This window comes from Lutra lutra, chromosome 17 (assembly GCF_902655055.1).
Source record: "Lutra lutra chromosome 17, mLutLut1.2, whole genome shotgun sequence".
NCBI lineage: Eukaryota > Metazoa > Chordata > Mammalia > Carnivora > Mustelidae > Lutra > Lutra lutra.
The window spans coordinates 17,039,385-17,057,551 of NC_062294.1; the positions used below are offsets into that span (position 1 = coordinate 17,039,385).

Below are 18,167 nucleotides of genomic sequence, written 5' to 3' on the forward strand. Positions count from 1 at the left end.
TGTCATACATACAACATACAACACCAAATACAGTATTTCATGAAATCTATTATGCCAATGATTATAAATATTTGTTATTGTTTTATATATCACTAAAAAAGAAAAAAAACAAGTAACCTATGAAACATTGTACCTTGAAATTTTACTTGTAAATTTAATGAATAAAAAATTGGGGACTGGACTAAATGAAAATGACAGAGCCAATGGTTATGTTGAAGTGATTGGTACAAAGGAATTTATTAAACTTTTCTCTACAGATGTGATTGAAAATTTCCCTTTAAAAAGTTTTAAAACAGGGCACCTAGCTGGCTCAGTCAGTAAAGCATCAGACTCTTGATCTCAGGGTTGTGAGTTTGAGCCCCATGTTGAGTATACAGATTATTTAAAAATCTTTTTTTTTTTTTTTTAAAGATGTTACTTTATGTATTTGACAGGGAGTGGAGGGGGGGAGCACAAGCAGGGGGAGCAGCAGAGGATAGGAAGAAGCAAACTCCCCGCTGAGGAGAGAGCCCAACATGTGGCTTGCTCCCATGACCTAGGATTATGACCTGAGCCGAAGGCAGACACTTAACAACTGAGTCACCCAAATACCCCTAAAAATAAAATATTAAAAAAAAAGTTTTCTTACTAGAGTTTTTAAGAAAGTAGTAAAAGAGGGGAGGTGGGTAAGGGAAAGGATGAAAGAGGTGCTGGGGATTAAAGAATACGTTTATCATGATCAGCACTGAGTAACATACAGAGTTGTTCAGTCCCTATATGGCACACCTGAAACTAATTTAACGCTGTATGTTAATTATACTGGAATGAAGACTAAAAACCTTAATAAAAAAAAGTATTGAGGGATGCCTTGGTGTCTCATTCGTTGGGTGTCTGCCTTCAGCTCAGGGCATGATCCCAGGGTCCTAGGATGGAGCCCCTCATCAGGCTCCCTGCTCAGCGGGAAGCCTGCTTCTCCCTCTCCCACTCCCCATTTATGTTCCCTCTCTCGCTGTGTCTCTCTCTGCCAAATAAATAAAATCTTTTTTTTTTAAGTACTGAGAGTTGTTTTAGATTTACTTAAACAGTTCTAATATATATCATTCCTTATTAAGCTATATAATTGGGATAAACAATAAGAAATTCTTAAAACTTCACATTAAGAGTCCAACTCTTCTGAAACATTTGAACACCATTACGGATATCCATATTTTGCCAGAATATATTGCCCTTGTGCCACCAAGGGTGTGGGTGATGTGACATTTCTTAGAAGTTCTCCACTCTACTACTGTCTTCATGATTTTTTCCTAAGTTGCTGACGTCCATTCTCTAAGTTTTAATGCTTATCTGCATTGTATGGCAATGCCATGATTCCTATCTGGCCAACAATAATTGTGAGATACATCTTGATATCAGAGTTGTTAAAAATGTGAAAAATACTTCCAAAATTAAAGTCTTTTTACGTGAAAAGCATGTGCACCTTAGAATTTATAAAATATGGGAATTCATCATAATTGCCACAGTCTTACAAATGTGATATAATATGAAAAACAAAATAAGAAAGCTTATTATTTTAGATTATTTTTCCAGTGGCAATGATGGGGCTAACTAACTAAAACCAGCCAGACTATTATATAGTCCTTTTTGTTATCCATATACTGTTGATGCAAAACATATAGCTGGTATTACAAATATAATCTAACACATGAAGAAATGCCTGGCAAACAGATGTCCAATAAATATTCCTAAAATGAATGAACAAGGTTCAGGACAAAAATAATTGATCCACAAATGGACTGAATCGAGGCCTCCCAAGAATAGTGCTCTTAGACTGGGACTCAAACTTGGACACACAATTGAATTACCCAGAAGGGTCTGTTAAAACACTGATTGTTGAGACCAACACCAGCGTTTATGATTCAGTAGGTCTGGGGAGAGCCCACTTATATTTCAAATAACTAATAATGAAGTTGTATTTCTAATAAATTCCCAGGTGATGCTAATGCTGCAGGCCCTGAGACCACACTATGAGAACCACTGCCCCAGGCTAGAACACCTAATCAGACACAGACAAGAGACTAGATTAGTAATGAGGTACAGTCCCAGTACATGAGATTAGGTATATAAGAATTCCTAGACCCTAAAGCAGAAGGCCAACAGAAATAATATTTCAGGAGTGCCCGACTGGCTCAGTCAGTGGAGCATGACTCTTGAGGTCGGGGCTGTGCGTTCAAGCTCCAGGTTGGGTGTACAGAGTACTTAAAAATAAAAATCTTTAAAAAGAAAGGAAATAATACTTTATTTTTTGAAAAATATACTGATTCTAGACTAGATTTCTATAAAATATATAAAGGAAATTTAATTACTTATTCAAGTATCATGTTTAGTTTGGGCCTATCCATAGATACCAAAAAATATATATAAATAAAGTAAACACACACACACACATATACGATATTTATCATGTCTGAATAATCACAAATTTTACTTTGCCAGGCTCAATTTGGTGAAGTTTTACTATGCACCAGAATTAGACTTTCATGTCTGTTAAACATGCAACTCTTGACCTCAGCTCAGATCTTACAGGGTTGTGAGTTCAAGACCCTGGACTGGGCTCCACACTGGGTGTGGAGACTACTTTTAAAAAAAAAAAACAAAACAAAAAAAAAAAAAACAGACTTTCTCTATCCCTGGCCACCTCCCTGCCACCACACAAGCTCAGAAAAATTTATACTACAAGTAACTTTTTGAGAAAGTCTAGGGGCGCCTAGGTGGCTCAGTCAGTTGAGCCTCTGCCTTTGGCTTGGGTTGTGATCCCAGAGTCCTGAGATCAAGCCCCGCATCTGGCTCCTTGCTCAATGGGGAGCCTGCTTCTCCCTCTCCTCCCCACTTGTGCTCTAACTATTCCTGTCTCTCTCTCTCTCTCAAATAAATAAAATCTTAAAAAAATAAAACCTGAAAAATTCTAGACAGAACTAAATTTGGTTTAACCATAAGATTAAACTTCTTCCTGCTTCCCTTCCTCTCTCTGCCTGCCTCTCTGCCTACTGTGATCTATTTGTCAAATAAATAAATAAAATCTTTAAAAAAAAAAAAAAGATTAGGGGCGCCTGGGTGGCTCAGTGGGTTAAGCCGCTGCCTTCGGCTCAGGTCATGATCCCAGGTCCTAGGTTCAAGCCCCACATCGGGCTCTCTGCTCTGCAGGGAGCCTGCTTCCTCCTCTCTCTCTGCCTGCCTCTCTGCTTACTTGTGATTTCTCTCTGTCAAATAAATAAATAAAATCTTTAAAAAAAAAAAAAAAAGATTAAACTTCTTCATTTATAACCTTAGGAACTACTACCGAGAAAGGTTTTTCTTTTTTTTTAAAGGGAAGAATGCTGAAATAATACTCTGTATCCAAGCATTAAATTCAGGAAAGTATGGGTGGGTGGGGGGGAAATTCAGTAATGTATGAAAACATACTAAGGGAGGTGGTAAAAATGTCAATTTTCTAAGACATTAAAACAACTAAACCCACCAAATATGGGAAAATCTGAGCATCAAAATGAACGACAGGAATGTCTGGCAACCCAATGAATAAAAAAGAATCTCTGAATCTGTTTTTTTTTTTAATATGGAACACTACACGAACTTGTGAGTCGTCTTTGCACAGGGGCCACGCTAATCTTCTCTGTATCATACCAATTTTAGTACCTGTGCTGACGAAGTAAGCACTCTCTGCCTCTATTTGATACCTAAATAATTTGTTTTTTAAAACGAGGTGGGACATCTGGCTGGCTCAGTCAGTAGAACATGAGACACTTGACCTTGGGGTCATGAGCTAGAGCCCCATGCTGGCAGGGTAGATTGTACTGAAATTTTTTTTTTTTAATCTTAAAAAAAAGGAGGGGGAATGAGGCAAGAAGAAAGGCTCTTCCTCACAGAAGAATACCAGCCTAACAAATTAGAAATAACTAAAGAAATAAAAAGCCACCTGGCAATAATCATTAATGGTCACCAAACCACCGCATGAAAGACTATCGGGAAACAGAATACATACAATCAGTCTCAGACCATCATCCCATAGATTACTTACTAATTACAAGCAAGGTATTTTAACAATGGAGGAATATGGCTACTAGTGAAATGACCAAATTTAACATCATTAATAGGACAAACTGATAACATGTATCTCCAATCTGATGGAAACTGAGAAAAAATAACCTTTATCCTATGTGGCACTGCTGATGAAATGTTTAACTTGGATCTAATCATGAGGAAATAATTAGACATACAAATTGAAGAACATTTTATTAATAAGGCTCTTCAAAAATACCATGAAGAGAGATGCCTTCCCTCCTCAGCTTGGCCTGAGCACCTGGCTGGACCCCAGCCACGGGGTGTTGCTACAGCTATGAGAACAGGGACGTGAACGAGGACCGAGAGGAGCAGAAGCTGCTGTAGGACCCTAACGGCCCCCCTACCAAAGCCCTCAGTGGAGCTGAGCCCAACCACCACAGCTGGCCTTCCGCTGGCTCGCACAGATGAGCAGGCCCTGTTCTCCCCCTGCCTTACTAAGACAGCAGCAACATCACCGAAGCGTCTGCTGCAGACTGCAGGGCATGGAGCAGCACAAGCACAGGGACCCAGCAAGGCAGGACAGCACCTGCTCAGCTGTGCCCTGCGGAGCAATGGGCTGACCCGCCGGAAGAAGGAGCCATCGTGGGGTACCTGGGTGGCTCAGTGGGTTAAGCCTCTGCCTTCGGCTCAGGTTATGATCTCAGGGTCCTGGGATCGAGCCCGGCATCGGGTTCTCTGCTCAGCAGGGAGCCTACTTCCCCCTCTCTCTCTGCCTGTCTCTCTGCCTACTTGTGACTTCTGTCTGTCAAATAATAAATAAATAAAATCTTAAAAAAAAAAAAAAAAAAAGGAGGAGCCGCTGCACCCATCTCTTAACTGCCAGCCCCACCAGATGCAGGCCAGCAAGCCCCTTCCCCTCCTTGACTTGCAGCAGGCCTCCAGGACAGTTGCTTAGGCCTCCAGGTCACTTCCCCAGATCAGAGTGGATGTAAGAGGAGCTGGTTGCATAATTTGGGATCCATGAAGACAGGGATCCTGGGATGGCTTTTCTCTCTTCACCCCAACTCTACCCTGCCTTTCCTAGCCCCCAGCCTCACCGTGGCTCACACAGCACCCTAACCTGCTATGAATCACAGAAAAGAATATAGAGGAGGAGAAAAGTGAAGTTGGAAGCCTGAGCAAGTAAGGACAGAGCAAAGGAGGGCAGAACCATTTGGGATTGGCCTTCAAAGCCCTCATCAGGGATGGGGTGGTCAAAAGGTTAGGGCCTAGTAGTTCTTCACTGTCACTGGGAAGGGGGAAGTACTACTCTGCGGGTGATCCCTAGGGAGCCTGTGGGGCCTCCTTCCCACTCTTTCTCTTGGTCTCACTCCTGTCCCCTTCTCCCTGCCTTGGTGCTCACATGCATCTCACTAGGGTTTGTGACTGCGGTCTGCACCAGTATAAATTCAAATGAATTGAGTTTGTATTTCTAGCACCCTGGGTTTTTAAATGTTTGAGGTTTAGGGGTTTTGCTTTGGTTTTTCACCCTTGATAAAGGAAGTTTATCTGGAAAAAAAAATTTGTCATGGTGAAAAACAAAAGACTAGGGAACTATTCTACCTTAATGCAAACTAAAAAGATATAACAAGTAAATGAAGTGCATGGTCCTTAACTGGATTCTAGACTTAAAAAAAAAATAGCTCCAGAGGAAATTCTGGAGACAATTAGAGAAATATGAATCAAGTCTGTATATTATTTTTTTAACTTTATGTATTTTTAAGTCATCTCTATGGTCGACATGGGACTCAAACTCATGACCCCAAGATCAAGAGTAGTGTGCTCTTCCGACTGAAGCAGTCAGGTGTCCTGAATCAAGCATGTCTATTAGATGATGTCTGCAACTAACTCTCAAATGCTTCAGAACAAGTGTACGTGTATAAAAAGAGAAAGATAAAATGAATATGGCCAAAATGGTCAATCCAAGTAAAGTGTATCTGGGTGGTTTGATGTACTCTTCTTGGAACTTCTGTTGAGGTGGATTTTTCAAAATAAAAAGTTAGGGAGAAAAGAAAGCAAAACTAAAGTCACTGAAATACTACAGACTTAAATCACTTAAATCTGAAACACTGAGGAAGAACCTTGAGATTGAGAAGGACACCCAGCCACCAGACTTCCTTCTTTACCTGCTGTATTTAAACATCGACAGAGAGGAGCTAGCACTGGCTGAAGCAAATACTTGAAAGCCAACTGTGGGCGTTCTCTTGACATTGTTATAAAGGTACTGGTGGCAACTCTTTGGAACTGCCGCGCCGTCAGTTTATCTTGAAAGTGAAATAAATCTAGAATCTACAAGAAAAAGTACATGCGGTAAACACAGGACTCTCTGTTAAGAAGCATTACATTAACTAGAGAAAGCACTAATGTCTTTAGACCAAAAAATAAGCTTACTGCAATAATACTGATTCAACAGATTTTTTTTTTTTATATTTACTAACACAGTATCAGAGGGTTTGAGTATCAAGCTACGCTTTTATCAAATAATGCTAGAAAATTGGCAAAAGAAAGTTTTAAGAGGGGGACCTGCGTGGCTCAGTCGTTAAGTGTCTGCCTTTGGCCCAGATCTTATCCCAGGGTCCTGGGACTAAGCCCGTCATTGGGCTCCTTGCTCAGCAGGGAGCCTGCCTCTCGCTCTAACCCTCCCCACTGCCTTTGCACTCGCTCTCTCTTTTAAATAAATAAAATCTTTTTTTAAAATTTTAAAAATTAAAAACTTTAAAAAAATTTTGCTATTATAAATAGCATCACTAATGAAACTCCTGAATCAAGGCATATAAATATATTTAGAGTCTGAAGAACCTGTAATGCCTGAACTACCCCACAAAGGAATCTATTTTACTCTCAAAGATACAGTTCTCCAGTGCCTACGAGTGGTACACTCTAGTATGAGCAATGAATAGAAAAGTGCATTTCTAGGGACAACTGGGTAGCTCAGTCAGTTAAGCATCTGCCTTTGGCTCAGGTCATGATCCCAGGTCCTGCGATGAGTCCCCCATCAGCCTCCTTGCTCAAAGGGGAAACTGCTTGAAAGATTCTCTCCCTCTCCCTCTGCTGCACCCTCTGCTTGTGCGCACTCCCTCTCTTTCTCTCTCTCTCCGAAATAAATAAATAAAATCTTTAAAAAATATAAAAATATATATTCTCTCTCTCACTCTGACCCTATCCCACTCTCTCCCTCTCTTAAAAAAATTTATAAAATTTAGATACTAACTGCAGCATGGTTTAAAGCAGCAAAAGAATGGAAACAACTCAATGTACATTAATAGGAGGCTGGGTAAATAAGTTATGGTACGTTAATATGGTGAAATACTACACAGCCATGAAAAGAATGAGGAAACTCTTTATAAAATGAGTCTATATGACATGATCTCCAAGGCACGTTGTTAAGCTAAAAAAGTAAAAAGACAAACAGTGTGCGTAGCACATTATCACTTAGATAAAAATTAGAATATATATACAGATACATACACATATAATTGGATATACATTAATACACGGGAGAACAAATAAGGAATTGGTAACAGTGACTACTTCCGAGGAACTAGAAAAGAGAAATGAGAGGAAGACTTTTTTTTTTTTTTTTTTAAGATTTTATGTGTTTATTAGTGAGAGAGAGAGAGAGAGAAAGAGCATATAAGTATGGGAAGCAGCAGGCAGAGTGAGAAGCAGGCTCCTTGCCGAACAAGGAGCTGGATGTAGGCCTCTGTCCCAAGACCCTGGGATCATGACCTGAGTTGAAGGCAGATGCTTAACCGACTGAGCCACCCAGGCGTCCCAAGGAAAACTTATTTTTGCTTACTCCTCTATGCTTTTTAAACTGCAAACCATGAAAATAAAAAAACAAATTGTTAATTTATTTTTATAAATATTTTATAATTTTAAAAAATGATAAAAAATATTTTTATAATTTAATACCATGTTAATTTACTTTGTTTTCTTAATACCTGTCTTTCAAACTAATTAAAAACACACAGAGAAGATAACGAACAAGATGAAATTTTACTTTCATACTCTAGCTCTGAGAGCAAGCCGGACTACTCATTTGACAACCGGAAGGCGTTCTCAAACCTAACAATTAGGCGGGTCTCTTCCACAGGTGTTTACTCACTTATTAACAAGGCCCCTCACTGAACAATAAACTTAAATGTTATGTTGCTTTTACCTCCACATTAAAGAAACATTAAAGTCTCCTTTCTGTGAATAAGCAGATATCGCTTCAGCAGATAATCCTCACACAGTGAAAAGAAACAAAATTGTTTACCTGGGGGCAGATATCCCTGTAATAATCCTCTGGTGAAAGAGACTGCTGGGGACAAGAGGCCAGAATCTTGGCAATCAGGTCACACTTCTTCCAGTCAGCAGCCGCTGCCTCGGCGTCACTCCCGCCAGCTGCCCCAGCTGTCAGTGATGCACAGAGATGTCAAAAACTCATACCAGTTTGCCCTCTATGGTCCTTAAAATTTCAGCAAAAAAGTGTCTTTTCACTCCTGAAAGCTGTTTATTTCTTTTATAAAGTAATCTACTACTCTGCACTTCCCATCTTGATTTCTGGGAAGTTCAGATGTAAAAGTAGCACCTCATCGTTGTAATGTTATTACTGACATAAGTTGAATACCAGCTTCTTCTCAGTGTTTATCACTTTTATCATTATTATTACCATTTTGTCTCTTTATATGCATCATGTCATTTAAACTGCCTTAAACCAAAGGTATGCAGGAATAGGTACCAGATTTATCTTTCCACCTTATATTATTGGAAAACTGAACAGAATATATAAACAATGGTTTTCAGACACTGAACAACAGGCAGCTGAGGACAATGACTCCTGAGACGAAAAAGTAAACAAGGTGAGCTCCATGAATACCCTAGCCTACTGCCTACAGAGATTTTTGAGGCCACAACACAGCAAAGGGAAGCCCAAACAAAGCCTAGGATCTTACTGAGTTAAAGAAAGACAGTTGAGGGGCGCCTGGGTGGCTCAGTGGGTTAAGCCGCTGCCTTCGGCTCAGGTCATGATCTCAGGGTCCTGGAATCGAGCCCCGCATCGGGCTCTCTGCTCAGCAGGGAGCCTGCTTCCCTCTCTCTCTGCCTGCCTCTCTGTCTACTTGTGATCTCTCTCTGTCAAATAAATAAATTTAAAAAAAAAAAATCTTTAGGGGCGCCTGGGTGGCTCAGTGGGTTAAGCCGCTGCCTTCGGCTCAGGTCATGATCCCAGGTCCTGGGTTCAAGCCCCATATCGGGTTTTCCGCTCGGCGGGGAGCCTGCTTCCTCCTCTCTCTCTGCTTGCCTCTCTGCCTACTTGTGATTTCTCTCTGTCAAATAAATAAATAAAATCTTAAAAAAAAAAAAAAAGAAAGAAAGACAGTTGAGAGTTCAGAGAGGCTAAGGCAGCTAGAATTTTCAGGGTAAAATATCAGAGAGGAGGTATGTAAAGAGAGAGTGCCAGAGATCGGCAGAGGAGTCCTCTTTCAAATCTTTAGTAGATTATAACTTGTGTGTATGTGAAAAAAAACAAAAAAACAAAAACAAAACAAAAAAAAACAACAGCAACAACAACAACAACAAAAAACCAAGGCTGAGGCAAGAACCACCAGAAAGAAACAGAGGAAAAATCCCTAGAGTTCACACAGGGCTGGGTATAGTTTGTGTTCCCACTAGTGAGGATGGAAACACCTCCTAACATACAGGACATCCAGTAAAATCTCAGAATGGTACTGGTTTAGAATTGGGGTCAAATTACCTCAGATTAAAGACTACCCTAGACACATAGTAATAGGACTTAAAACCCAGGATCAAAGAGTTCATGCTGATTCTAAGAAAATTGACTACATCCCAGAACAAGGCCTAACAAAGAAATTCAACAAAATGGAGCAGTCAGTAATATAAAAAAAAATGCCCAATATCCATCCAAGAATTTCCAGGCATATGCATACAAAGGAGTATTATTCAATCATAAAAAGTAATAAAGGACTGATTCATTGCTACAATACAGATAAACCTTAAAAACATACTAACTGAAAGAAGTCCAACACAAAAGAGCACATATTGTATGCTTCCATTTGGACTAAATATCCAAAACAGGAAAATCCACTGAAATAGTGCTTATAAGAGGCTGGAGGAAGGTAGAATGGGGAGTGATTGCTAACGGGTATAAGGTTTTTGGCGGCGGGAGGGGGGGTGATACAAATGTTTTGGAATTATATTTTGGTGATGGTTGTAGAACTTTGTGAATACACTAAAAACCACTGACCTCTTTCAACAAGTGGATTTATGATATGTGAATAATAGCTCAATAAAAAAAGTTACAAGGCATGCAAAGAAGCAAGAAAGTATGACCCACAACCAGGAGGAAAAATTATAGAAATAGACCCATTAAAACAGAGACAACAAAATTCGGAAACAAGGACACTAAAACAGTTGTACAAATTTGTTCCTTATTTTCAAAAAGGTAAAGAATGATCATGATGAGAGAAATGGAAGATATAAAAAAGACCAATATGGAACTTCTATTAATGAAAAAGAAAATATCTGTAGGATGCCTGGATGGCTCAGTTAGTTAAGCGTCTGCCTTTGGCTCAGGTCATGATCTCAGGGTCCTGGGGTCAAGCCCTGTATCTGGCTCCCTGCCCAGTGGGGAGACTGCTTCTCCCTCTTCCTCTGCCTGCTGCTCTCCCTGCTTACGCTCTCTCTCACTATCTCTGTCTCCTTTCTGTGTTCAGCTTTTTGATTTTTTTCTTCTGTGGTGTCTAATCTGCTGTTAATCCCATCCAGTGTATTTTTCATTACAGGTATTTTCTTTCTTTTTTTTTCTTTATTTTTTTTTTTAAAGATTTTATTTATTTATTTGACAGACAGAAATCACAAGTAGGCAGAGAGGCAGGCAGAGAGAGAGAGGGAGAAGCAGGCTTCCCGCTGAGGAGAGAGCCCGATGCGGGGCTCGATCCCAGGACCCTGGGATCACGACCCGAGCCGAAGGCAGAGGCTTTAACCCACTGAGCCACCCAGGCGCCCCTTTTTTTTTCTTTAATACTTTATTTATTTACTTGAGAGAGAGAGTGCAGAAGTTGGGGGGGGGGTGCAAAGGGAGAGGAGAACATTAAGCATAATATTAAGTGCAAGTCAAATTCCAAAAAGAGAGAAGATGGGCACCTTGCTGGCTCAGTAGGTAGAGCACGTGACTCTTGATCTGGGATGTCATGAGTTCGAGCCCCACAGTAGGGCTTGTACTTTTAAAAAAAGTTTTTTTTTTTTTTTTTTTTTTTTTTTTTTTTTTTTAATTTTTTTATTTTTTCAGCATAACAGCACCCAGTGCTCCATGCAATCTGTGCCCTCCACAATACCCACCACCTGGTGCCCCAACCTCCCACCCCCCACCCCTTCAAAATTCCCAGATCGTTTTTCAGAGTCCATAGTCTCTCATGGTTCACCTCCCCTTCCAATTTCCCTCAACTCCCCTCTCCATCTCCCCTTGTCCTCCATGCTATTTGTTATGCTCCACAAATAAGTGAAACCATATGATAATTGACTCTCTCTGCTTGACTTATTTCACTCAGCATAATCTCTTCCAGTCCCGTCCATGTTGCTACAAAACTTGGGTATTCATCCTTTCTTTCTAAAAAAAGTTTTAAAAAGACAGAGAAGAGAGGATAGAAAAAAATATTTGAAGATAATGTCTGAGCAATTTTCAAATATGACAAAAAACTATAAATTCTCAGCTCTAACAAGCTCAAGAAACATTACATGGAAGAAACATGAAGAAAATCACCCACACCAAGGCATACCATAATCAAATTTCTAAAAACCACTGACAAGGAGAGAAAATTTAAAAGCAACCAGATGAAAAAAGATATATCATGTATAGAGGAACAAAGACAATAATGACAGCAACAATATTTTCAAAAAAGAAGGTGAGATAAAGACTTTTTCAGATAAATAAAAGCCAAAGGAATTCACTGCCAGCAGACCTGCACTACAAGAAATGCTAAAGTTCTTCAGGCAGAAGGAAATTTGAATTAAGATTTGGATCTACACAAAGAAATGAAGAACACCAGAAATGGCAAATGTGTGAGTAAATATAAATTGCCTCAAATCAGTTTTGAGAAGAAACAAGATTTAAATAGATAACAAAAAAATATATACATGCATAAGTAGAGGGGAAAAAAGCTCATAGCAAAAATAGGGCTCTAAGTGTCTTAGAGCAGCTCTCCAATCTGCATGACCTTGGGTGAACTCTAACTTTTCTTCAGAAAAAGATTTGCAAGGACCTCTTTGCACATGGCAACTTCTCTCAGGTAAGTGATCATTTTTCACTTCACTGACCCTAGAAGCCAAGGCTGGTAGAACTGGGGGGGGGGGGGTGTCTCTATCAATGTCTGCCTACCACACTGACCTCACCTTTGTCTGAGAGGACCAAGGTACATTTACCACACTAGAAATGGAAAGTCAAGATGGACTCTTCTGTCTCGCCTCCTTCTCCGCACATATCTAGCCCTTCATTAAGTTCTGGCAATGCTAACTCTTTTTTTAAATTAACTAATTGAGAGAGAGAGAGAACATGCACACGAGCAGGGAGAGGGGCAGAGGGAGAGGGAGAAAGAATCTGAGGCAAATTCCACACTGAGTGTAAAGCTCCACCCAGGGCCCAATCCCATGACCCTGAGACCCTGACCTATGACAAAATCAAGAGTCAGATGCCTAACCTGCTGAGCCACCCAGGCACCGTGGCAATGCTACCTCTTAAATACCTCTTACAGTCATTCATTTCTCTCCATGTCTATGGCCATTGATTGATCCAAGCCATTGTGATCTCTCAGATGACTACTTCTTAACTCATCTCCCTGCTTTGGCTCTTACCCAACCAATTCTTCACAATACATCCAGATAGATATTTCTAAAATGTAGATTTGATCACACCACTCTCCTTCTTAAAACCTTCCAATGGTTTCTCATTGCCATCAGAATAAAGTTAAAAATCCTGGACACCACACTCTGCCCTCACTGCTCTACTCACACTGAACCTTATTCAAAAACACTATGCTTTTTCTATGTCAGTTCCTTCATACGTGCTATTCTCTCTACCTATGTTAGTCTTCTCTCACTCTTCAACTAATAAATTCTCGTTCAGCCTTCAGGGCTCAGTAGAAATGTCATTTCCAGCAAAAAGTCACTGAGTGTGTGGTAATTTGTTACAGGAGCGAGAGAAAATGAATGTGCATGGGATACTGGAGATAAGGGACTAAACACAAAAGAAAGGCAAAGAAATCACCAGGATAAAGGTGAAGGGAGATCCCAGGAGGTCTGCTGTGCAAGAGAAAACTAGTCCAGATTAGAGAAGACTCAGAAGAGGCGTCCCCAAGATCAAATCGACAGAGTATTGGGTGGATTCAAATACGCTGAAAGGAGACTTAAACAACTGGGAGAGAATTAGTCCTGGGGCTCGATCCCATGACCCAGAGATCGTGATCTGAGCCAAAGGCAGATACTTCACCATCTGAGCCACGCAGCTGCCTTGTAAGCAGTTTTAGAAAAATACTGTTTTAGAAAAATGGAAAGAAAATGAGTTTCTGTGAAAAAGTTCATTAAGGTTTCCTCTCCAAATTCTAACCTCCTTAATCTCCACAAAGGCAGAGATTAGTGACAACCAGGTTTACAAATGATAAAGACCCTGACCCGAAAGAAACTGGAGACCAAAGTAACAGAAATGTTTTATTTCTTACCACCTGCTCCTTCAAGAATGCCCCGGACTACTGCCTGCACACCACTGGGTCTCATCAACCTTTCGGAGAGCAGCTGTCCACATAGACGCCGAAGCCAAGCTGGGGCCTGACACCTCACTTGTGTCTTCTCATCTGTGCAGGACTGAAAAAGAAGGAAAAGACATGAATTCCGTGTCAGTGAAATGGAGAGGATGTGTAGAAATCATTAAAATATGTAAATATATACTGAGTCACACTGACAATTAACAGTATGATAAACAGACTTAGCAGAGTGGCATTTTTTTTTCAAAAAGAAACCTCCTTCAGCATCACTTCTAAGAAAGTAGATATACCAAGAAACTTCAAGTGAAATATCAAGTGAAATTTCAAACCCAGGAATAGACACATAGGTGAATAAAGTATAGATCTTAGAAATACAAAGTTAATGTAACCAATCTCTGAATGCAGTCTTTCCAATCAAATCTAGCTTCCATATGGTCCTATGAACGTTACTCACCACTAAGGGTACAGTTCGTGACAGTAAGAGGGCATGCTAGTCCTTGCCTCCATGGTCTCAGCTACTTTGACTCCTTGCAGCCCAGCACTTTGAAAAAAGAGTTGAGGGGCACCTGGGTGGCTCAGTGGGTTGAGCCTCTGCCTTCGGCTCAGGTCGTGATCTCGGGGTCCCGGGATCGAGTCCCACATCAGGCTCTCTGCTCAGCGGAAAGCCTGCTTCCCCCTCTCTGCCTGCCTCTCTGCCTAGTTGTGATTTCTCTCTCTGTGTGTCAAATAAATGAATAAAATCTTAAAAAAAAAAAGAAAAGAAAAGAAAAAAGAGTTGAATTTCTTCAAGCACTCCTTTTTGAGAGCTTTGTGGAGTCACCATGAACAAAACAGACTTGGGGTCTCTTGCTTTGGGTCTAGAATGTGAACTATGTTGCTGTCAATCATGGTATGTAACTATGTGAACATAAAAACCAGAGAGAGAAACATTTGATCCTAACTAGCCTATCCTCTCTCTTTTATTTAAGGAGGACTAATAATTACCACTTATTGAGGGGGTTATGATTTGCCAGGCACTGTGCTAAATAACTCACATAATCTCACAACGGACTTGCAAGGAGTTACTATCCTATCATTAAGGAAACTGAGGGGCGGAAAGGTTTACTAATTCACATAACTGCATACTGCGATGTGCTCACCTCCAGAGTACGCTGACCTCCAGAGCCTCTGCTCTTCACCATGCTCTTATAATGCACGGATTCAATCTGGCAAGCTGTGGAGGCATCCGGAGAAGTCGAGTGTGAGGCCAGAGGGGCCCAATGGGAGGCTACAGTAATATTCTAGAGATGAAACGAAAACGACTTCATCCAGGAGATATCTTTGTATGCCCAGCTTCGGCCGGTCCTTGTTCCTGACCGAGCACTAACTCCTTTGGCCCCTAACTCTTTACTAAGCTATGGTCATAACTAAACATAGATACTATAAGCAAGTAGATAACTCCATCTAAATCATCAAATTAAAACATTTCAGATAGGGGCTCCTGGGTGGCTCAGAGGGTTAAGCCTCTGCCATCGGCTCAGGTCATAATCTCAGGGTCCTGGGACAGAACCCCACAAAGGGCTTTCTGCTCAGCAGGGAGCCTGCTTCCCCCCTCTCTCTGCCTGCCTCTCTGCCTACTTGTGATCTCTCTCTGTGTCAAATAAATAAAATCTTAAAAAAATAAAATTTAAAATAGGGGCGCCTGGGTGGCTCAGTGGGTTAAGCCTCTGCCTTAGGCTCAGGTCATGGTCTCAGGGTCCTGGGATTGAGCCTCGCATCAGGCTCTCTACTCGGTGAAGAGCCTGCTTCCTCCTCTCTCTTTGCCTGCCTCTCTGCCGACTTGTGATCTCTCTCTCTGTCAAATAAATAAACAAAATCTTAAAAAAAAAAAACATTTCAGATAAATTATTTTTAAGAAAATATCTTATAGCTACCAGAATATATACTATTGTGTTTTCAAAGGAGATAAAAATGGTCCCAATGATAGCATTAATGTTAATGTCTTGACTATATATATATATTCCATTCAAAGAGTAAGATGTCTAAACATTTCTGCCCAAAGAATGTATTATCAAACAGCCAAATTTTAGTATTAAAAAAGAGCTTCAGCTTCAGAAATGTTTTTTTTAAGATTTTATTTATTTATTTGAGAGAGAATGAGAGAGAGAGAGCATGAGAGAGAAGAAGGTCAGAGGGAGAAGCAGACTCCCCAAGGAGCTGGGAGCCCGATGTGGAACTGGAACCTGGGAGTCTGGGATCATGACCTGAGCCTAAGGCAGTCGCTCAACTGAGTCACCCAGGCACCCAAAGAGATTCAGTTTCAGAATGAATAAAATACATTTTCAGTAAGATTGCCATATTCTAGTTAAATTTTAAAAATGAACAAAAATTCAAAGCAAATAAATAAAATGGCAATATCCTTGGAAAAAGCGGCCATCATTCCATTAATAGAAAAATCCTTAAAAATTATCCTAACAGCTGGGGTGCCTGGCTGGCTCAGTTATTAGAGCATTCAACTCTTGATCTTGGGCTCATAGTTTCAAGCCCCACAGTGGGTGTAGAGATTACTTAAAAATAAAATCTTAGGGACGCCTGGGTGGCTCAGTCGATTAAGCCGATGCCTTCGGTTCAGGTCATGATCCCAGGCTCCTGGGAACAAGCCCCACATCAGTCTCCTTGCTCAGGAGGGAGTCTGCTTCTCTCTCCGCCTTTGCCTGCTTGTGCGCGCTCTCTCTCTCTCTCTGACAAATAAATAAATAAAATCTTTTTAAAAAAATAAATAATGAGGGATGCCTGGGTGGCTCAGTTGGTTAAGCAGCTGCCTTCGGCTCAGGTCATGATCCCAGCATCCTGGGATCGAGTCCCACATCGGGCTCCTTGCTCGGCGGGGAGCCTGCTTCTCCCTCTGCCTCTGCCTGCCATTCTGTCTGCCTGTGCTTGCTCTCTCTCCCTCTCTCTCTGATAAATAAATAAAAAATCTTTAAAAATAAATAAATAAATAATGAAATAAAATCTTTAAAAAAAATTATCCTAAGGGTCAGTGTAACTTAGTTTTACAAATACCAAAGACTCAACTAGATTATCAAATCTCCCAGGAGAAGACAACACTCTGCACATTATCACTAATGATTCACCCACAGGAGCGCCCAGGCCGGAATACCTGGGGTGGTCCTCCCTGGAGGAGAAGTAACTCTCGGACTGCTAGTGGTTGATACGCTTGATCCAAGATGTCTCTCAGGGCCTCTCTAGATAGCGTTTTTTCCTCTTCTGTTAAAACCTAAAAGAAACATGTACTTGGCTTTAGCAGGCACTAGAAGGTAAAGTTCACGGTACTGTACAAAAACACTGATGACAGGACAGGAGAACAGGCTTCCTTCTCTTGACTCCCTTCCACATGGAGGAAGTAATAACACCAAAACACTCCTGGCACCTCTGCACCCCCTCACTCACCTCGGAGCAGGAGATTTTAGGCACTTAACTTATTGGTGAGTCTGAAATAAACTTACTTACCGGTGAATGTTGGCAGGTACAACTTGGCTCGTTTGTCTTCTGCGTCTTGGGAGCAAGTGTACATTCTGCTCTGCTCTTCCTTGCTGTGGATATTACAGGGGCATATCCCCTGCCACGGGGGAGTACAGGGTGCTACAGTTTTCTAGCACTCCTTACAACTGATGAATAGTATGTGTGTCTAACTCTGGAATGCGCTGTTAGGAAGCCCAACTGTCTCCATCGATAAGCTATATCCCCAATTTTGCACTTAGGAGCAGGAGAGATGACATTTTGAGTTTTTAGCTCACTTACTCGGTTAAATTTTAATTCACTCAGAAGTTGGGCAGCAAAGAGGAGTGCTACTTGTTTTTTGTTTTGTTTTTTTTTTAAGATTTTATTTGTTTATTTGACAGAGAGAGATCACAAGTAGGTAGAGAGGCAGGCAGAGAGAGAGAGAGGAAGAAGCAGGCTCCCCGCTGAGCAGAGAGCCCGATGTGGGGCTCAATCCCAGGACCCTGAGGCCATGATCCAAGCCGAAGGCAGAAGCTTAACCCACTGAGCCACCCAGGTGCCCGAGGAGTGCTATCTGTTGGGTCTCCTTGAACCTCAACAGTACTATTCCCCTTCAGTAACTTGGTAAAGCAGTCAGGATTGTGCCCATTACCATTTAGCAATGTGAAGCACTCGCACTGCTTAGAGCAGCTCCTGATGCTGGGACTTGCCCAGCTGCAAAACATGTACCCCCCGTGTTTCCCCTTCTGTCAACTTCTCTTTCCTTCCTACTTGGTCCTTTCTGTGTGCTTCCCTTTTCTCCTTCCTGCTTGACACTCTGGGGCACTGCTTAGGTAATAGTACTAAGATCTGTCA

At 41.1% G+C, this 18,167-nt stretch overlaps 1 protein-coding gene and 1 non-coding gene across 2 annotated transcripts in view; both read right to left on the bottom strand.

Annotated features, from left to right (window-relative positions):
• TANGO6 (transport and golgi organization 6 homolog) overlaps positions 1 to 18,167 on the bottom strand; it is a 186,107-nt gene that overhangs the window by 153,785 nt on the left and 14,155 nt on the right. The window contains exons 3-6 of the mRNA XM_047712573.1: positions 16,972 to 17,088; positions 13,791 to 13,932; positions 8,336 to 8,472; positions 6,201 to 6,363 (exon numbers count right to left, since the gene is read on the bottom strand). Coding sequence (XP_047568529.1) covers positions 6,201 to 6,363; positions 8,336 to 8,472; positions 13,791 to 13,932; positions 16,972 to 17,088 — 559 coding nt within the window. The remainder of the gene's footprint in view (positions 1 to 6,200; positions 6,364 to 8,335; positions 8,473 to 13,790; positions 13,933 to 16,971; positions 17,089 to 18,167) is intronic.
• Positions 3,584 to 3,690, bottom strand: LOC125090045 (U6 spliceosomal RNA). The gene has a single exon (XR_007124155.1). It is a non-coding gene; the product is annotated as a U6 spliceosomal RNA (small nuclear RNA).